Here is a 17,329-nt window from a genome sequence, read left to right on the forward strand (position 1 = left end):
CACCAAGTAATTTCGTAGAAAATTCCAGGCCAGTAGCCTGGAAACCTATAAGTATAAGGGTAGCAAAAATGGTACTGCTATCCTGCCGCTATTCAGCAAGACAACAGCAGCAGCCACAGCCAGGGAAGTCCGAGAGGGTTGTCAAAAATGCTTCCCTTTAAAGGGGCCCTGAAACAATCTTGGACTAATCATAGAATGGCTCCACTATTAAAGGATGTTGTCTCATGAACCTCATGCCACAAAGATGTTCAGAATTCAACTATAAGTGGAGTTATTGTAGCGATACCAGACTTTCCTTTCATCTCCGCTAGCATGTTGGAAACTACACAGTGGAGAAGACATGTGAGCAAAGCCCCGGCCACAAGCTGACTGTCACAGCGGCGAAAGGACTCGTCGCGGCACCCCACGGTGGCCACAGTAGACTACGCTACGCAGCATGCCGCTACCATCGCAGAGGTTATGCACAGCTGACGCAGCTATGTGCAGTGCAAAGACGAAATGACTTTCCTGTCTTTTTGAAATTACATACATGTATATTTTTAACCTAATTAACTCAAAATTAGCAATTATGTGTTACAGAGAATGCTCTCGCGATCAATAAATCAGCCAACAGCATTGGTGAGCTAGCTGCTTTTGATGACACTGCAAGACACCACGGCAGTGAGAGCAAGCAATTTTTCGCTGTGTTTGACAGTAGATTGTAAATTTCTTGCTGCATGCAGTGCAGTAATATTTGGCTCACATGTTCACAGCAGCCTCTATGACAGGCCGGCAACATTTTTTTACTATGCTCAAAAGGCATTTCAGGGCCCCTATATATATATTAAAAAAAAAAGAAAAAAAAAAGACAGAACACTGACCGAAGTGGTGTTGTCAAAGGGGCTGACGTTTTAGCTTCCTAAAGAGGCCTCGTTCACTCATGAACAAGGCAAGTTACAATAAGTGGATGAAGGTGATAGATGAGCTAATAAGTGGCATCGGCTTTGTCACACAGAATGGTATAGCCTAGAACATAATGATTGGAGAGGAAGGTGCTTTTTAGTTTTCTCCGCCCTTGTAACAAAAACTCTGTGCACGAAGGCATTAAATAAAAACTGCAGAACAAAACAGCTCTGCTAATTGTAGTAGTAAATACACAATATATTCAATAAAACTTAAATTAAGAAACAAAAACAAAATAACTGTGTTATGTTGACGCTACTGTACGAAGATTCAACTGTGTTCAGTCACAAATTTAACTCTAAAGCCATTAAAGAGCCTCAGTTGATGCTTTTCTGCAAAAGAATGTCAAGTTCATGATAAACCTCACAGATTGGGCTAATAACCTAGTGTTTGGCACCTGGTTTCGTCAATGTCCACACAACATTTCTCTCACCCCTCTCATATTTCTCACGTGTACTGCACCTTACCGAGTGCATTTCTCAATCGAAATAAAATTTTAATAAAATAAAAATGCACCAGGTCTTTCGCCAAGGTATGAACAAAAGCTACAATAATGAACCAAAATCCATGCAGTGCTGTCTGTGCGCACTATCAGACTGGAAGCCCTATTGCTGCCATACGAAAAAAAGAACGGTTCACAGGCTACGAGCAGTCGCACAGTAAAGCCACTGTCAACAACACGAAATGGCCTCACTGCATGAGGGCCACTCAAAGAACCTGAGCATGCTATTAGAGAGGCTAGCCCAGTACATTTGGCTACAACAGATAAAGGCAAGCACTGTGCTTTACAATGGGCCATACCACTGCATTGCTTTTTTTAAGGTTAGGGTGCAAATTGTCATGAGTGGACTGCAACCCTCAAAATATAGGTCCTAAGTTCGTGACAGTAAAGGCATTAGTAGGCATGCTTTTTATGAACACTGACAGCTTATGCACCTCGATTCAATACCATCAATACTCTACCGTGGGAACCGCAGCAGAGGCATATGCTTCACAACCATCAGCTGTCAACACTGATCGTTGCTCATGTGTGCAATGGATACCGTGTACAACGGTGCTTTGAGACAGGCATCCACAGCCTGATGTGTATGTATCTTAAATTCTCTACTGTAGATACTGTACATAATTATCGTGTGAGCATAGTCAAACACACAACAATACCTGTTTTAAGAATATATCGGGTATAACCACGAGCCACCAATGAATTGTCATTTTCTGTATGTCATCATCAGCCTGGCTACACCCACTGCAGGGCCAAAGGCCTCTCCCATACTTCTCCAATTACTCCGGTCATGTGCTAATTGTGGCAATGTTGTTCCTGCAAACTTCTTAATCTCATCCGCCCACCTAACTTTCTGCCACCCCCTGCTATGCTTCCCTTCTCTTAATTGTTAGAACCGGTAACACAGCATGGGAGCATTGTAGTAAGCGATTTATTTTACCATAGAACACATACAGAAAATGAGCCGCCAATGAATTGTCATTTTCTGTATGTGTTCCATGGTAAAACAAACCGCTTACTACAACGCTCCCATGCTGTGTTATCGGTTCTAACAATTAAATCTGACTACCAGGCGTGTGCGCCAAAAAGAATAATGCAATATCCTCAGGAGGAAAAAAGTGCAAACAGTTTCGTCACACCCGCCTTAGTGCCATGCACCCTGCAGGCATGCCTTCACCACATTACCTAAAAAAAAAAAAAATGCAATGTGCTTCGCCACACCTTTGCACGTGCGCCTCTGTTGCATAGCATCAATGGCCTTGCATGCCACTCTCCTGTCTCCATTCCACCCGCTCGTCGATGTCGGAGAGGTGGAAGGGAGACAACAGAGGGGCAAAGAAGGCGTGCCATCCGAGTGGGTGGCACAAAGACGAGTGTGGCAAAGTGCCTTTCTTGCGCAAGAACAGCAAGCTGCGAGTTGCCACTGCACATTTCAGGCATATGGGAGGCTCTTGGCGTAGCCTCAGTGTGGTTAAAGCATATGAATCGTAGCCTTGAGCAAGACGATTAGCACTATTGTGCAGGTGTGCCACGCGAGTGGTCTATAAGGTTGCGCGGTGGATCGCTCCACAGTTCGTTAAAAGCTATGCAGAGTTTGATTGTGCTGCGGGCACTTCCTGAAGCGCGATCTGTATAATAATCTTCGTGGAACTGAGAACGATGCCATTCTCAACGATAGTGACAAAGAGGCCAGCAGTGATGAGTAAATCGTGCATGCACTCTCGCCCTGTCACTTTATTTTGCGACGGCAGTTTGCAATAATGATGAATGAAGCCTTGTGGCCATCCACTTTTATGCATTGTTTCCTTGTTTCTTTGCAGCATCACTTCACCTGTGTGTCTGCGTGTGTGTGTGTGTGTGTGTGTGTGTGTGTGTATATATATATATATATATATATATATATATATATATATATATATATATATATATATATATATATAAACGAGAGGAGAAGAGGAACCAAGGAGCTCGATTTTGTTAATCATGACGATATAAAGCCAACAGAGAATGAAGCAAGGAACCCATCTGGGAAATTAGCTATAGTTGAAACTGAAATGTAGAAAATAATAAAGAAAGGGAAATAAAAGTGGACGAAAAGATAACATGTTGCCGGTAAGAGCTGAACCCACAACCTGTGTGTGGCGCTACCAATTGTGCTACAGCGATGGCTATCAAACCGTTCACTGATTTGGGTATTTATGTTTACTAGACATAGCTCTACGAGTGTTAGCCAGCGCCACTCAAAGTCAAGGTGGGCAGATGTTGAACATCCTTTTTTGCCCAATGGCGCCACGTAACATGTGATTTTAGGAGAGCGGGCACGTGGCTAATAAACCCTCGCATGCTACCTAATGACATCAAGGCTACCAGATTTGACACCCTCGTAATGAATAAACAAGAGAAGAATGGGAACCGAGGGGATCAGTTTTGTTAATCATGACCATATAAAGCCATATATCTCTCGCATTATGGTCACATTATTTATGCAGAAATATGGTGCATTGTACACTTTCACATATGAAGCCAACTGACTGTTGGCTTCATATAGTTCTGAATATACAAAAATCAGGCCCCTCGGTTTCCCTTTTATCGCTTTTTGCACTCTTCCATAAGATAGTTTTCCGAATGCCTGCTTTAACCAGTGTTGACTGGTTTAAAGTGCCGAATTGCATTGCCTTGTTAAGTACTTGACTCACAACATATACTGGCATGTTACCAACTAAAGTCACTGTTTGGGCACGTTGGTAGGACTGCCGAAACTGGTTCTGAGGTTCTGCACTCGTGTGTCTCAGCCTCTTCTTTGTCCTTGTCTCGAGTGCAAAAAGCTGCATTCATGTTACTAACCATCATTGTGACATTATCATGCACAAAAGCCGGCATGGGGCCAATTTTCTTAACTCGCAGGCAAACCACAGTGAAATAGCAGCTGTGCAGAGAACTACATGCCTAATTAGCCTATGATAGTGTGGACCAAGACGTAACATCAGTATTGAAATAAGCCTCACTTCAGAGCTATTTCTTAGCACAATGTTGCTATTCTGTTGAGTGCATCTGTAGAGCAGCTTTTCAGTGTTGGCAACAATATCTCATAAGAGGGGCAGGATAGCTAATCCAAATTTAGGAAGGCAGCTCTCTCTGAACGCAAACATATGTGTTTGACAATTCAGCCCTTTACTTTGTTTGACAATAGAATGCGGTTAAATAACACTAAAATCATTTTTGTGCATTGTCTCATATTTTCAAAGTTTGCATCTTATTGTAACAAAATAGCATTTCGCAGCACTTTGCACTCTACTCTCGTACTCTGATACATTTTGAATTTGGGTGTTTAGTACTTGGCTGAGTAAATGTTTTGTATAATGCTTCGCCCCCATCTTCAAATACTTTCTTTCAATATCTCAAACACGTCTGCCTTGTGCTCTGAAACAAGGTTACACTAGAACTGAAAAATACAACTTTAGCCAATCGGTCTGCAAACCGAGAAAGCCACATCAGTGTTATCAATACACCTTTGAGCGTGCCCTACAATGTGAAGAACATGACATAACCACGGCAGTCACACAGCGACTCACCCGCCTCGCGACCAGAGTGCGCAAAATGTCCGTAATGCATTCCCCAGACTTGCTAAAGATGCGCACACTTGGCGAGGGGGTAGGCCCATCATCGGATTCCACTGTTTCAACAAAAACAACTTCCTCCGTGAGCGGAGACACTAGAGCGTCGCTCAGTCTTCTAACGCCATCAAGCTGTGCCCTGATGGCCAGCGCTGGTTCTAGGCAGCAGTCTCTGTCAAGAGGCAACGAACGCAAGTGAAGCTTCGCCTGGGTCCCCGTAGTGCCGGTATCGAGAAAAAACAGGCTGAACATGTCCTCAGCTGTTCCAACAATTCTTGCACGCTGCCATGTATGATCCTTTGGGTGAAGCGCACACACAACCTCACCAACAGCCACTTTCTCAGGTACATCTGATGCGGTAGCATAGGCAGCTAGCTCTGGTTGTAGCTTTTTCAGCATTTCACTGCCAGCAGCTGTGCGGAGGTAAATAGAGTTGTCTATGCGGTGGAGTACGGTGGCCTCAGTGCGACCTGATGGCAGTTGCCCCTGTGGAATCTGGACAGCCTCCTGCAAACGATGTAAGGTGAGGCAGAAACGTCGCTTCCCAGTTGCAGACTGCTGGCGCAGCGACTATCGGGCACAAATGTAGCGCTACAGAGAGGTGGTACGGTGTTATTCAACAGTGCATGACAATGTCAGCGAGAAAAACCTAGTGGGCCACTGAGGTCATCCATGCACAAGCCGGCGCCATGCTTGAAGTATAATTGTACACACTACTTCTGACAATTGAGCTAACAGTCGCTCAAAGAAGTCTTCGGAACAAAAAGGAAAAAGGAAATGATTACCTCCTTAACAGCTCTATGAGTAAGCACACAGCCGGGAATTGCAAGGTACAGTGTATGCTTATTGGTGCAACCTCAATGCTACTACACTGACCTTCTTGTAACCACATTTTTTTTCTCCTTTCCTCTGCCTTCCTGCTGTGGCATGAATATCAATGCTTATATTAGCAAAGACTGACTAGGTTTTTCGCTTTTTCTGGCACGAAAATTCCTGTCAACCTGTGATACAACTTTGTGTGCCTTGAACTTTTTCGGGTGTTGTACTACATTGTGCTGCTTAAAGGGACACTAAAGTGAAAAATGATTTCCATCTGCATCAATAAATTACCGTTCTACAACACCAAAAACACCACTCTTACAACAATAAGACGTTAGGTAAGCCAGAAAAAGCGCAAGAACGAAATACGGGTGGCGACGCCTACTTAAGTTACCGCACCTGGGGGCTGTGACGTCTTGGATTTTGATGGAATATTCTAGCACCTACTAATTATATATATAGCGGTACAGATTGACTACATTGTGTTCTAAAGGAACCAAATATTAAACATGGCAAGTTTCGGGAACCTTTATTTAGCCAACGCGGCCCAAATGCGAAAACATACTTTGGAATCCCTGATGTCACGCTGACGTACCGGCGTTGGGATTTCGGCGTGAAATTCAAATACTGATATTTGGACCTTGATTTTCTCACCTAATAATCAAACTATTTTTTTATTAAATGACTGCCTGCAGGGTTCTCAAGCAGTGCTTCATTAGTCTAAACTGATTTATTGTTTCGCTTTAGAGTCCCTTTAATGGCTCTTTATTACAATATCATGTCTGAATTGAAAATTATTTTTGTTGTTTGTTTTCCAAATCTTATTTGATTTCTAATGCCTCCTGGTTAAAAGGTTGTTGTTGCATTGCATTGTATAGACTTTCAAATCGTATTGTACTACTCTTTACCAATCCTCTGTGCGCTACTCAGTGTTGTGGCCACGCTGCCTCAAGCTGTTCTAAATAAATTTATTCCTGGTCACCCACAGCACTGTCTCTGTTGCCATTTGCTGCAGATAGCAAATTTAAATTGAAATTCATAATGGCCTTTTTGAACTGGGGCTTAAGGCGCAGCTTATAATAATACATTCACTAAACAATTTTTGCAATTTTCAGTTAAAAGCTATAAGTGAAGCTATTACACAGGCCTGCACTGTAATGTATTTCTACAATGCTCAGCGCAAACTATAAGATCTCGTTGGTGTGTGGTTCCCAAGTTCCAAAAACTTCTGCATAAGCCAGTGCAAAATGTCCTCCTTTTGCAAACTAAAAATAGTAGTGAGGCTCTTCAGCAATGCATTTCTCACTGCATAAATGGAAGTTGCAAGCCACTCGACATAGCCATGTATATCTGTGCTGCATTAAGAAAGCAGTTAAATGCAGGACCCTAAAAACAAAATAAATTTGTCTTTCAAAGCACATGCTAACAGCCACAAGTGCAAAGCACTTGCATGCCTTTCTGACACGTCCCAAACCAAGTATTCTTTCAGCACGCTTCCAGTCAGCCCTATGGGTGGTACATGACTGCAAAATACCATTTTAGACAGCTCAAGTACGTGGAATGCCTTGTGTATAATGTAGAGTGTCAAATGGTGGCCTACAAATAAGGCTGTAAACACTACTAAGGGGGAGGAGAATCGATAAGGCAGTTGCTGGTAATCGGACTAGCATTTAAAACAAGACAACAATTTGGTAAGAGCATGCGCCACTGACCAGAGATGCATCCTTGGGAGCAGCGACAGCGTTGATGCACTTCCCATTAAGCATGAGGCGTGCCAGTGGTGGCTTGGCGTCGTCAACCAGTTCCACAACGAGTGCCTCCTTGGAGATGAAGTCATGAGCCCGGGGCACAAGCACGGGCACACCTTCAAGCCGCACGGCCATTGCACAGGCAGGTTCCATGGCCAATTCCTCCTTCATTGGCAGCAGCAACTTCACAGTCATGTTCTCAGTGTTGCCGTAGTCAACAAACATAACCCGAACCTGCAGAGGATAGTAAAGAAACAAAATGCGCACTCTTAAGCGGCCTCATGGCCTTTGTGAAAACTGCTTAATCCTAAGGGGGCACCACAAGTTCCCCCTGCAACCAGCCTTCCTAAAAAGTGATGATGTTGGCTATCTGGCTCAGAGTGGACACAAAACGGTGTGAAAACACAGGACAAGGCAGACAAGACAAAGTTGCAGATCTGAATATTGTGATATTTCTTTATATCTCTTAAGCAAGATGGACTATAAACCAAGTAGCACATCAGTATAACTTATTGGGGAATATATTACTGAATTAAAATACCACTTATATATATACACTTCCAATTTGGAGCCAGTCACTGGCATGTTTCGTATACAAGTTATTTCTGGGCCAGTGATATCGGCTACAGATTGACTAAACTTGTTTCACTAAACGAACAATGATTTCGTGCACTTTGGCCAATTCATTAATGGAACAGCTGTTTAGTATTCTGCCATTATCACCTCTTAATATACCCATGATGTTCTACAAACTTTTCTATGCACTGAATGTATTGCACCAGTAAGGTTTAATAAAGAGTGACACTTTTTCACAAATTAGTGATTGGTTGAGTAGATAGATCATACTCTACCTTTTCAATCAACAATTTAGAAATGACATTAGGGGTAAATTTCTGCAGCATGCATGTGCACGTGCACACACACACACAAACAAAAAGCTCCAAAGGGTTAAGCAATTGGGAAAAAGGTCCTCTGAAGATAGGGAAGCTCAAGAAAAATTGCATAGTGGGTTATGAGGGATGCTGCAGTGGAGGGCTCCAGACTAATTTTGATCCCTATGCAGTTCTGTAATGTGCCCATAAGATAGGTACATGCAAAAAGAAACTTCTTGAACAGAATCAACTATGAATCGAATATTGCCATAAGTGATAAGAATATTCTATTTAAACCACAATATAATAAACAATATAACGAAAGTCTCAATGTAACAAAGTATCTCAACTTTTACTAACTTTTTGTCTATAGAACACCATTGTATCTCAATATGGCAAAGCAAGTTTATACACAATTCCATTATAACAAAAATTCACTGCTGCCGCAAAGGGATGCCAGAACAATAAATAGAAACTCATGTGGATGCAGGTGGTCAAATGGTTGAATTTAGAGAGGTTCATTTTATTAATGTGTGCCGCGCACAATCAAGAGTTACCACTGATGCAGAGCAGCATCATGTTACATATGAAGTTCGATAAGATCTTATCGTGCCCCGTGTGCTGTGTAAGCGGGCGAGGGTGAACCGAGAGAGATGGCGGCTTGATAAGTGCCCTCTTCCTGAGCAAGCAAGGAGGAAAGAGGGCGAGCTCATTCTAATGCAATCAAGTGACAGTGGGTGGGGGATAGCATCGCCCCACTGCGGGCAACACAATCAGTCATGAGTGCAGAGTGGATGCAAAAGCGTGGCTGGCCATACTTAATTAGTACCGCCAATGTGAAGATATTGTCGACACGGCATGAAATCATATCCTTCATCGCCAACTCTCAAAACCAACAATTTTTTTTCTCATTTAAATTTATCGGAAAATGTTGCGACCCCTTTCGTGCAATAAAACTGATCGGTGACTGTACTTATTGACCAGTGACTGTAGGAATTTTACGAGAATATTGCGATATAACGAAGCAAATTGCCAACTTTACAGACTTCTTTATATTGAGGTGTAACTATACAGTCGCCGACTGATTTTTCGGACTCCAAAAATTCGGACATGCTCGCTTATTTGGTCTGCTTCGCGGCACCGCCATTCTCCTAGACCATAATGTACAACAACTGCCGAAAGTTCGGACACCTTGCAACCTCTCGTCTGATTTTTCGGACACTCCTTGAGCTAATTCGATCGAGAGCACCATGCACAGACTCTGACCGGTGCATGGTTCGAGTTGCTGAACGCCATTTTTGTTTTGAACGAAGCCTCCTTGCTGCCTCACGAAGTGGCACTACTGGAAATCCCCTCTCATCATCATCGTTTCTACCTGGTTCGATAGAATTGCTACAGCAGTTCCGGTCTCAGCTTAGTAAGCCATGTCAAGACAATTCAGCAGCTGATTCGTTTGTTTCTTTGTGCACGACGCTGCAAGTAGACCATGTTTTCCGTTTGTACGACTGGTGTTGGTGTGACGGCGTGGTGGTGTTTGCTTTGTGTGCTGTGTCGAGGTTGCGATGATTTAACGTGGCGTACGGAAACATCGCGACAAGTGTCTAATGGCGCCGACAGTGCCCGCCCAGACTGCGCTGGGGCATGCCGGAAAGCGGGTACCGGAAGGTCTAGGATTTGTCGCCTTCTGATGTGCTCCCTACTGACGCCGAAAATGTTCTGCGGAGATCTGCACAGCAGTTGCATTGCGATTCCGGACACTGTCTCATTTGGCAGTTTCACAGGTGCTGACACTGCTGTACTGACATGCGCAGAACTCGACGACGGCGAGATCATTCGCGAGGTTTCTGCCGCACCACCGGACGATGACCGAGTCGGAAGATGGCACACCATGTGCTACGCTGCCATCGCATGCGAAGCGTGTACAAGCAGCGACTGTGCTTTCAGTCGCCTATAGTGACCGTATGACCCTCTCCGAGATTCAGGCTTATCTGATTGCGCGTAAACAGAACAGCGTGCAACAGCGCATTCACGATTTCTTCAAGACTACTGCCGAGCCCTGCTTTTGCTTTTTCGGACAGCTGTTTATTCGGACATTTCCGCAGTCCCCGTGAGGTCCGAATAAATGGTCGGCGACTGTATACCTTTTGAATAAAGACAGCCTTAATATCAACATATAAGATAATGTTTACATCTTAAAGTATCTGTAACATTAAAGTTTCTGTCATAACAGCTGATGCTATCAAGCGCTGGGTATAAGAAAACCAAATGAATTGAGAATTGGAACAAATATGTAGTTTGTTTGAATACCCAAGAGTGTTCCGAGAGTATGAATGATTGCGTGGTACCCTATTCATACGCCGGCGCTTGTAACACAGCCAAGATATTCGCCCACCCTTAGCGGAAACGTGCCGTATTAGGATAGCAGTGAAGACAAATGCCGCAGTTTCCGCAGCATGTCTGCCACGTGTTTCTATGTCACTGGCAGATAAGCGCGCATCTCTTTTTCTGTCGCCTCAAAGTGGACATGGCTACATTATTGCCGCAAACTTGCCGATATTAACGATATTATTCATTACTGATACGGAAGAAACTGTTTCAATGCACGTAATGTACTCACGAGAAGAAAAAGAATTGCGTTCGGCTTGCTCCACCGGCCACCATTTTTGTTTTGGTGTCCTGCACTACAAACAGCGGCAGCCGCCTACTTGTTGACTTGTTGTCATCCCGCAGCAAACGCGGAATGAAAAAAATTTTTTTTTTATTTTCGCAGGAAATTTAACTTGCGTAATGATCGCACCCCTGAATTTGCGTCAATTTTTTTGACAGAGAAGTGCGATCATTATGCGAGTAAATACGGTAGTTTGTGCTATCAAACATGGCACAAAGTTGGCAGCGGCACATGAGCGGGATCTACCGTTGACTACATTGAGTGGCATTTGGAATGCGAGGCAGAAGGTGCTTGACTGCGAAAAGATGTTCGCTACGAAGTCCAACTTTTCAAGGTAAGACTTTTCGCCATCATTGCCTCTGTTATTGCCTAAGTGTTGTCTAACAACAGTGATGAGGATGATAAGGAAAGCGACAGCACAGGCGAGTCAGGCCCGACAGTGGCAGAAGCTGCGCGTTACGTCAGCCTCATGTGGGTGTTTGCTGAGAAGAGGGGGCTGGTGGAAAGGCTGGCTTGTAGCTTAAGGGTGTTTGAGGCCGATGTCGTCGCTGCTAGGCCGCTGTGGCATCAAACGAAAATAACAAACTTTGGCACACGAAACGAATAGATACTGTGTGTTTTTGCCCTTTCATCACACTTTCCCCGAGTTCCGTTTTTGACAGGTAAGAAGTGATCTCACATTATTTCTGTTAAGCAGTACTACCGTTTAGTACATAATTTTTCCGAGCTCCAGCCAACAACGATTTAATGAGGTTTCACTGTATACTGTTCCTGATCCGCATACCTTGCACATTTTCTTGTTTACATGGAATCTAGTGGCCGGAGAACGTATAATGCGAGTGCAGTTTGGCGCAGTACTCAACGTTGGCGCCGAAAAATCGCGTTTTCCGGGAACATATAAACCGGTAAAAAATGAGGATAATTCTATTGGGTCATTTTTTGTGTTCTCGATTGTGAACTTTGGTGCCGGGAAACTGTACGTAACGGGAACGTATCAACGAGGTTCTACTGTATTCGCACTTGCAAATACTGGCTATTCAATTCGATCTTCAATTTAAATAGGAAATCAATCAATTCGTTATTAGAAAAATTTGGATATTCGTATGCCCCTAACCTAAATGCAAGTGCACAAGCGTCATTACATTTCGCAGAGCTAATGAAATGCGGCGGCAGCAACCTGTCATCGAACCCATGACCTCATGTACAGCAGCAGAACACCATAGCCACTGAGCCATGGCAACAGGTGGAGACATCTACAAAGAAAGCTCAGCATACCGTCGAGGCAGCTTCATCTGTTGAGACTACCCTGGCACGGTACCACTGCTCGTCTTCTGAATAAAGCGCCAGCACGCACTCGTTGACCGCGGGCAAGTTGCTGAACTTGACACCAGGGTCTCGCCGAGCCTTGTCAGCCAGTAATTCCGTAATCTTCAGGAGGGCTTGGCAGCGGATGATTGGCTGCACATACACGAGGTTGCCCTCCACAGAGGAGACAACGGCATCAAATGGGCCCTTGGGAACCGGACATTCGGAAATACGCGCAGGAGGTGGCAAGGCCTCAACAGGCGCCTTCTGTGGCTCTTCTTGAGGTGCCTGGCCTCCTGCAACCAGCAGTGCAGACTCCTGCAAAAAATGCAAAAGCAAGAAACATTCCATCATTTAACCAGTAGATAAAATAAACCTTGTAAGAAAATGGGCAGTAAAATGAATGAATATAGTGGTACAGTAAAACCCCAATAATTCGGAAAATCTTATAATTCGGCTTCGTTCCTTGGTGCTGGCAGGCATATGCATTATTTAATGCAATCAAACTCTCGTTATTTCAGATGTATTTGGCCGCACTTCAGTTAATTCAAACACGCCTTGGAACTCGGCGTGTGCACAGCACCGCAAATGTGCAACGCAAAAGAGCAAAAATGGCCCTAGCGTCCAACCGAAACGAAGCGGCAGAGTTCAAATCGCCATAGTCATCAATCAGAATCGAACGCGAATGACAGCAATGCCAGAACGTTTCATTCCTATTTGTGCCCTTAAAGCCCTTGCATTTACCACCACGCATAACATCGTGTAAGCCGCATCGGTCGCATGCCTTCACAATTGTGTAGTCACCATCCATGACCTCATCAATAGTGACCGCAGTTTAATCCACAGTTGTTACAGCAAAAGGTAGTTTCATTTTTACTGAGTGCGTGCATCAGCCCCATGCCTTCAGAAGCACAAGGTTCTTATCAGCTGTGGTTTCGTCTGCAGCGGTTGTGGCAAACATGACTCTATTTTGACTCGGTGCAAAGCTGTCGAGGATGAAGAGCACTGGCTACATTGCGATGAACTGTTTGCGACTGGCTCACTGGAAAAGAAATAAGTTGGATGTCTGTGCGGTAGTGAAAGGCGTGTCTCAGATGGAAGAAACATGCCGCGGCCACGCTGCGAAGGAATTTGCAAGGCCTTTTGCCGCTGCGAGCACTAATCAGTAGCGAGATAACGAGAATTGCAGCTTCTGCATTGCTTTTCTGCCAAATAGAAACAGGCTTTGCTGATTCATTTACTAAATAAAAGCGTGTTGATGAAGTAAGCATATGTTTATTGTTTTCTTGATACCCTCGACAATTCAATGTTCGGTTAATTCAGACCTTTTTTTTGGTCCAGTTAATTCAAATTAATGAGGTTTTCCTACAACTGCTTTTGCATGCCTCATAAGAAATGCCTCCCTCTGCCACCTTTAAAATGTTCCTATTGGCAACGATAATGAACCATTTTCTTCCTAAAACAAAGAAAGAATAACCCCCTGTTTCATGCCCCACTGACTTTAAAGCAGCACTGACACAAAATCTTTCTTTCTCGTTTTCTTGGCTTTGATCAGTAGCTATGTGCCCACTAATTGTGAAGGCACAAATTGTCCGTGCCAAATTATCAGTCATCTTAACTGTATAATTAATTATTAAGTTAATAATTATGACTTGCACTGGCGTTACTTCCAAATGAGTGTCAAAACTGGTAGCCCGCTGAGCACCAAACAGCTGTGACCACTGCCGATGACGTGGGCTCACAAACCAGTGAACCAAATGACACCACCAGTTCAACTCCCATGCCAAGGAATCGCACCAGACATCTCAAATTTTAAATTTTTTGACAGTGTTCGTTTAAAATGCTGAATGTAGCGTGGAACAAATTTTGCATGCGAGATGAGGTTCCATGCATTCTAGCTGCACACATGCAAACAGCATGCAAATTGCATAGGTTGTTGCAGGATGCCACATCAGCTTGTTGGGCTTCATAACAATCTATTACTTGGCAGTTCACCAGTGACCGTCTCGCAGAGTTGCAAAAACAAGAGATAGAGAGAGAGAAGACAAGTGTGTTAGCCAGTCAAGATTCCAGTTGGCTATCCTGTACTGGGGTAAGGGGCAATAGAAAGAAGGGAGAGAAAGAGAGAGATGGGGGTAGAGAGACGTGGACGAACAGCACTACAGAATCAAAGGTGCTCGAACAAGCCAGATATTCTCAGAAATGACAAAAGAGCTTTTAGTTCCTTCTGAGCCGATGATCGGTAAGGACAGTGTTCTAGTAGTGTCTGTTTACTCAGATGACAATACCGTATTTACTCGAATAATGATCGCACTCACGTAATGATCGCACCCCTGAATTTTGTCGTCAAAATTAGATTTTTTTTCTTTCCCGTGTAATGATCGCACCCTGAACTTGTCGCAGCGATGTCGGGTGCCAAGTCTAGCTAATGATGATTGCGCTTACCATCTGTCGAATGCAATGCAAACGACTCTTGAAGACATACCAAGCAGTCTCCAGGCACCCAACATTCTTAAGCAGATGCCTCATTTCATTCCTTTTATCACTTTACGCACTTCCATGAAAAAAAAAAAAAGCTACAAACAAACCTGCCTCGGCTTTATTATCTGTAGGCTTCATAACGGTTTTGGTCAAACACAACAACATAAAGGGTGCCTTTCGATTCTTCTCGTCTGCACTCGTGGGCACTGTTACGGTTGGCGTGTAACACTCCGGGCAAAAAGGATACTCGAAAGACCCTGCTCAACCGTAATGAAGGATGGATTCCTAATTCACTATGGTTGTCTCGTGTGGACGCCGGTCTGGCAGGCGCCCCGCAGTGATGACAGGCCCCTTTGTGTGTGCGACCAAGGGGAAGAACCCTTTCCACGAACTGTCCACACTCTAGGGCAGAACGCTTTCCGCGAACCGACGTCGCCTAGAAGAAAAGATCAGCCGCCTACGATTCCCGACTCACATGTTGCCGCCAGCGGAGGCAACGTCACCTGGGACAGGCATTGGCAGCCCATCCACAACCAGACTCAGTGCCTGTCACATGACGTTGACGTGAGAAAGATCCCGCCTACGATTTTAGGGGGCCTATTTAAGGGGCCCCGCACTTTTTCACTTCATTCTTTCTATTCATCCTATCCTTCACCAACCACTGAATAAAGAGTGCAAGTTTCGCACTAGAAATCATGTCGTCCCTGCTTGGTCGCCATGGTCTACCGGACGCCTGCAGCCTGCCGACAACACCACGCTACCCAATAGTAACGGCGATCGAGGTTCGAGAAACAAGCATCGCAACAGCATGCAACAAATCGCGAGCGATAGTGGCCACGTTCCCACTGATATGTTAAAAGTGTACCCTATTCATAGGCCGACGCTTCTAACACAGCTAAGATATTCGCCCAACCTTAGCGGAAACGTGCCATATTAGGATAGCAGTGAAGACAAATGCCGCAGTTTCCACAGCATGCCCGTCATGTGTTTCTATGTCACTGGCAGCTAAGCGCACCCATCTCTGTTTCTGTCCCCTCAAAGTGTACATGGCTACGTTATTGCCGCAAACTTGCCGATATTAACGATATTATTTATTACTGTGTGGGGATGCGCGACTCGCGCGCGTCCCCTGATACGTTTTTCCCGCATGGCGCGTCTCCTGTAATCCGGCTCCGCCGCATGGCCTGCGTGATGCCCGCAGCGGTCGATGTGGTTGGGGCGCAGTGCGAGAGATAGCGCGAGTGTTGCGTTGCTAACGCCGCCTCACGGCATGGTTACTTGGGGGCGCAGGGGAGGACGAGCTCTTCCCCGGCGGGTCGGCGAACGGCGTGGACATCCCGCGCGCCGCCAACCCATGCTTCTGCGAGACCGCCTCGCGTGGCCGCCTTGGAATGCGCCACCATTTGCGTGACAGTACGCGCGAACGACCAGGCGTTGGGATCCAGCATGGGGCGAACATATTCGCTCGTTTTCCGGTCGCGGTGAGTCGGACTTCTAGATTTGTCGCGCGCCCATCGGCATGTTTTGTGGATAGCAACTCGGCTAGCAGGCATTGATCTATGAAAGGTGCAATAAATGCCTTTGTGATTGTTTGCACTACTGTGTTGTCGTTCCTTTGTCCCAAGAGCACGGGTGACAGACCCCACAACTGATACAGAAGAAACTATTTTAATGTATGTAATGTACTCACGAGAAGAAAAAGAATTGCGTTCGGCTTGCTCCGCTGGCCACCATTCTTGTTTTGGTGCCCTGCGCTACATACAGCGGCAGCCGCCTACTTGTTGACCTGTTGTCATCCCGCAGCAAACGCGAAATGAAAAAAAATTTTTTTTTTCACGGGAAATTTAACTTGCGTAATGATTGCACCCCTGAATTTGCATCATTCTTTTTGACAAAAAAGTGGAATCATTATGGTAATCTAGTTTCCTGAATGCGTTGGTCATATATTGTCTTTGTGCTTCAAAGTGAGGACAGCGGCACAATAGGTGGTCAATGTTCTCCTCACAGTCACAGGCATATATGTTGGACTGTCAGCCATTCGAATGAGTGCTGAATAGGCTTTCGTGAAGCAAACTCCCAACCACGACTGACACAGAAGAGATACTTCGCGTCAGTGCACTCTGGCCAGAGGTCTGAGGTGCAGCGAAGGGTTGAGTCTGCAATCTAGTGCACCTTGTATGTGCGGCATTCCACTCAGCTAACAAGAGTGTGCATGCTAGAATGAAAAGCTGTCTCGCAGCGTCTATCCTTGAGGGAGGAATGGGGACGCAGTGGTCTTCTTGGTCTGACGTCCGAGCTGCCTCATCTGCATCATTTCCTGTGATACCACAGTGGCCTGGTATCCACTGAAAAGTGATATGGCCTTTTTCTTTCAAGTG

At 44.9% G+C, this 17,329-nt stretch overlaps 1 protein-coding gene across 1 annotated transcript in view; it reads right to left on the reverse strand.

Moving 5' to 3' along the window:
- The window catches only part of LOC142572524 (tudor domain-containing 6-like), an 81,832-nt gene that overhangs the window by 1,584 nt on the left and 62,919 nt on the right, over window positions 1-17,329 (reverse strand). Inside the window, exons 21-23 of the mRNA XM_075681690.1 lie at window positions 12,441-12,788; window positions 7,590-7,859; window positions 5,017-5,565 (exon numbers count right to left, since the gene is read on the reverse strand). Of these exons, the coding sequence (XP_075537805.1) occupies window positions 5,017-5,565; window positions 7,590-7,859; window positions 12,441-12,788 (1,167 nt within the window). The remainder of the gene's footprint in view (window positions 1-5,016; window positions 5,566-7,589; window positions 7,860-12,440; window positions 12,789-17,329) is intronic.

The sequence above is a fragment of the Dermacentor variabilis genome, chromosome 2 (genome assembly GCF_050947875.1).
Source record: "Dermacentor variabilis isolate Ectoservices chromosome 2, ASM5094787v1, whole genome shotgun sequence".
NCBI lineage: Eukaryota > Metazoa > Arthropoda > Arachnida > Ixodida > Ixodidae > Dermacentor > Dermacentor variabilis.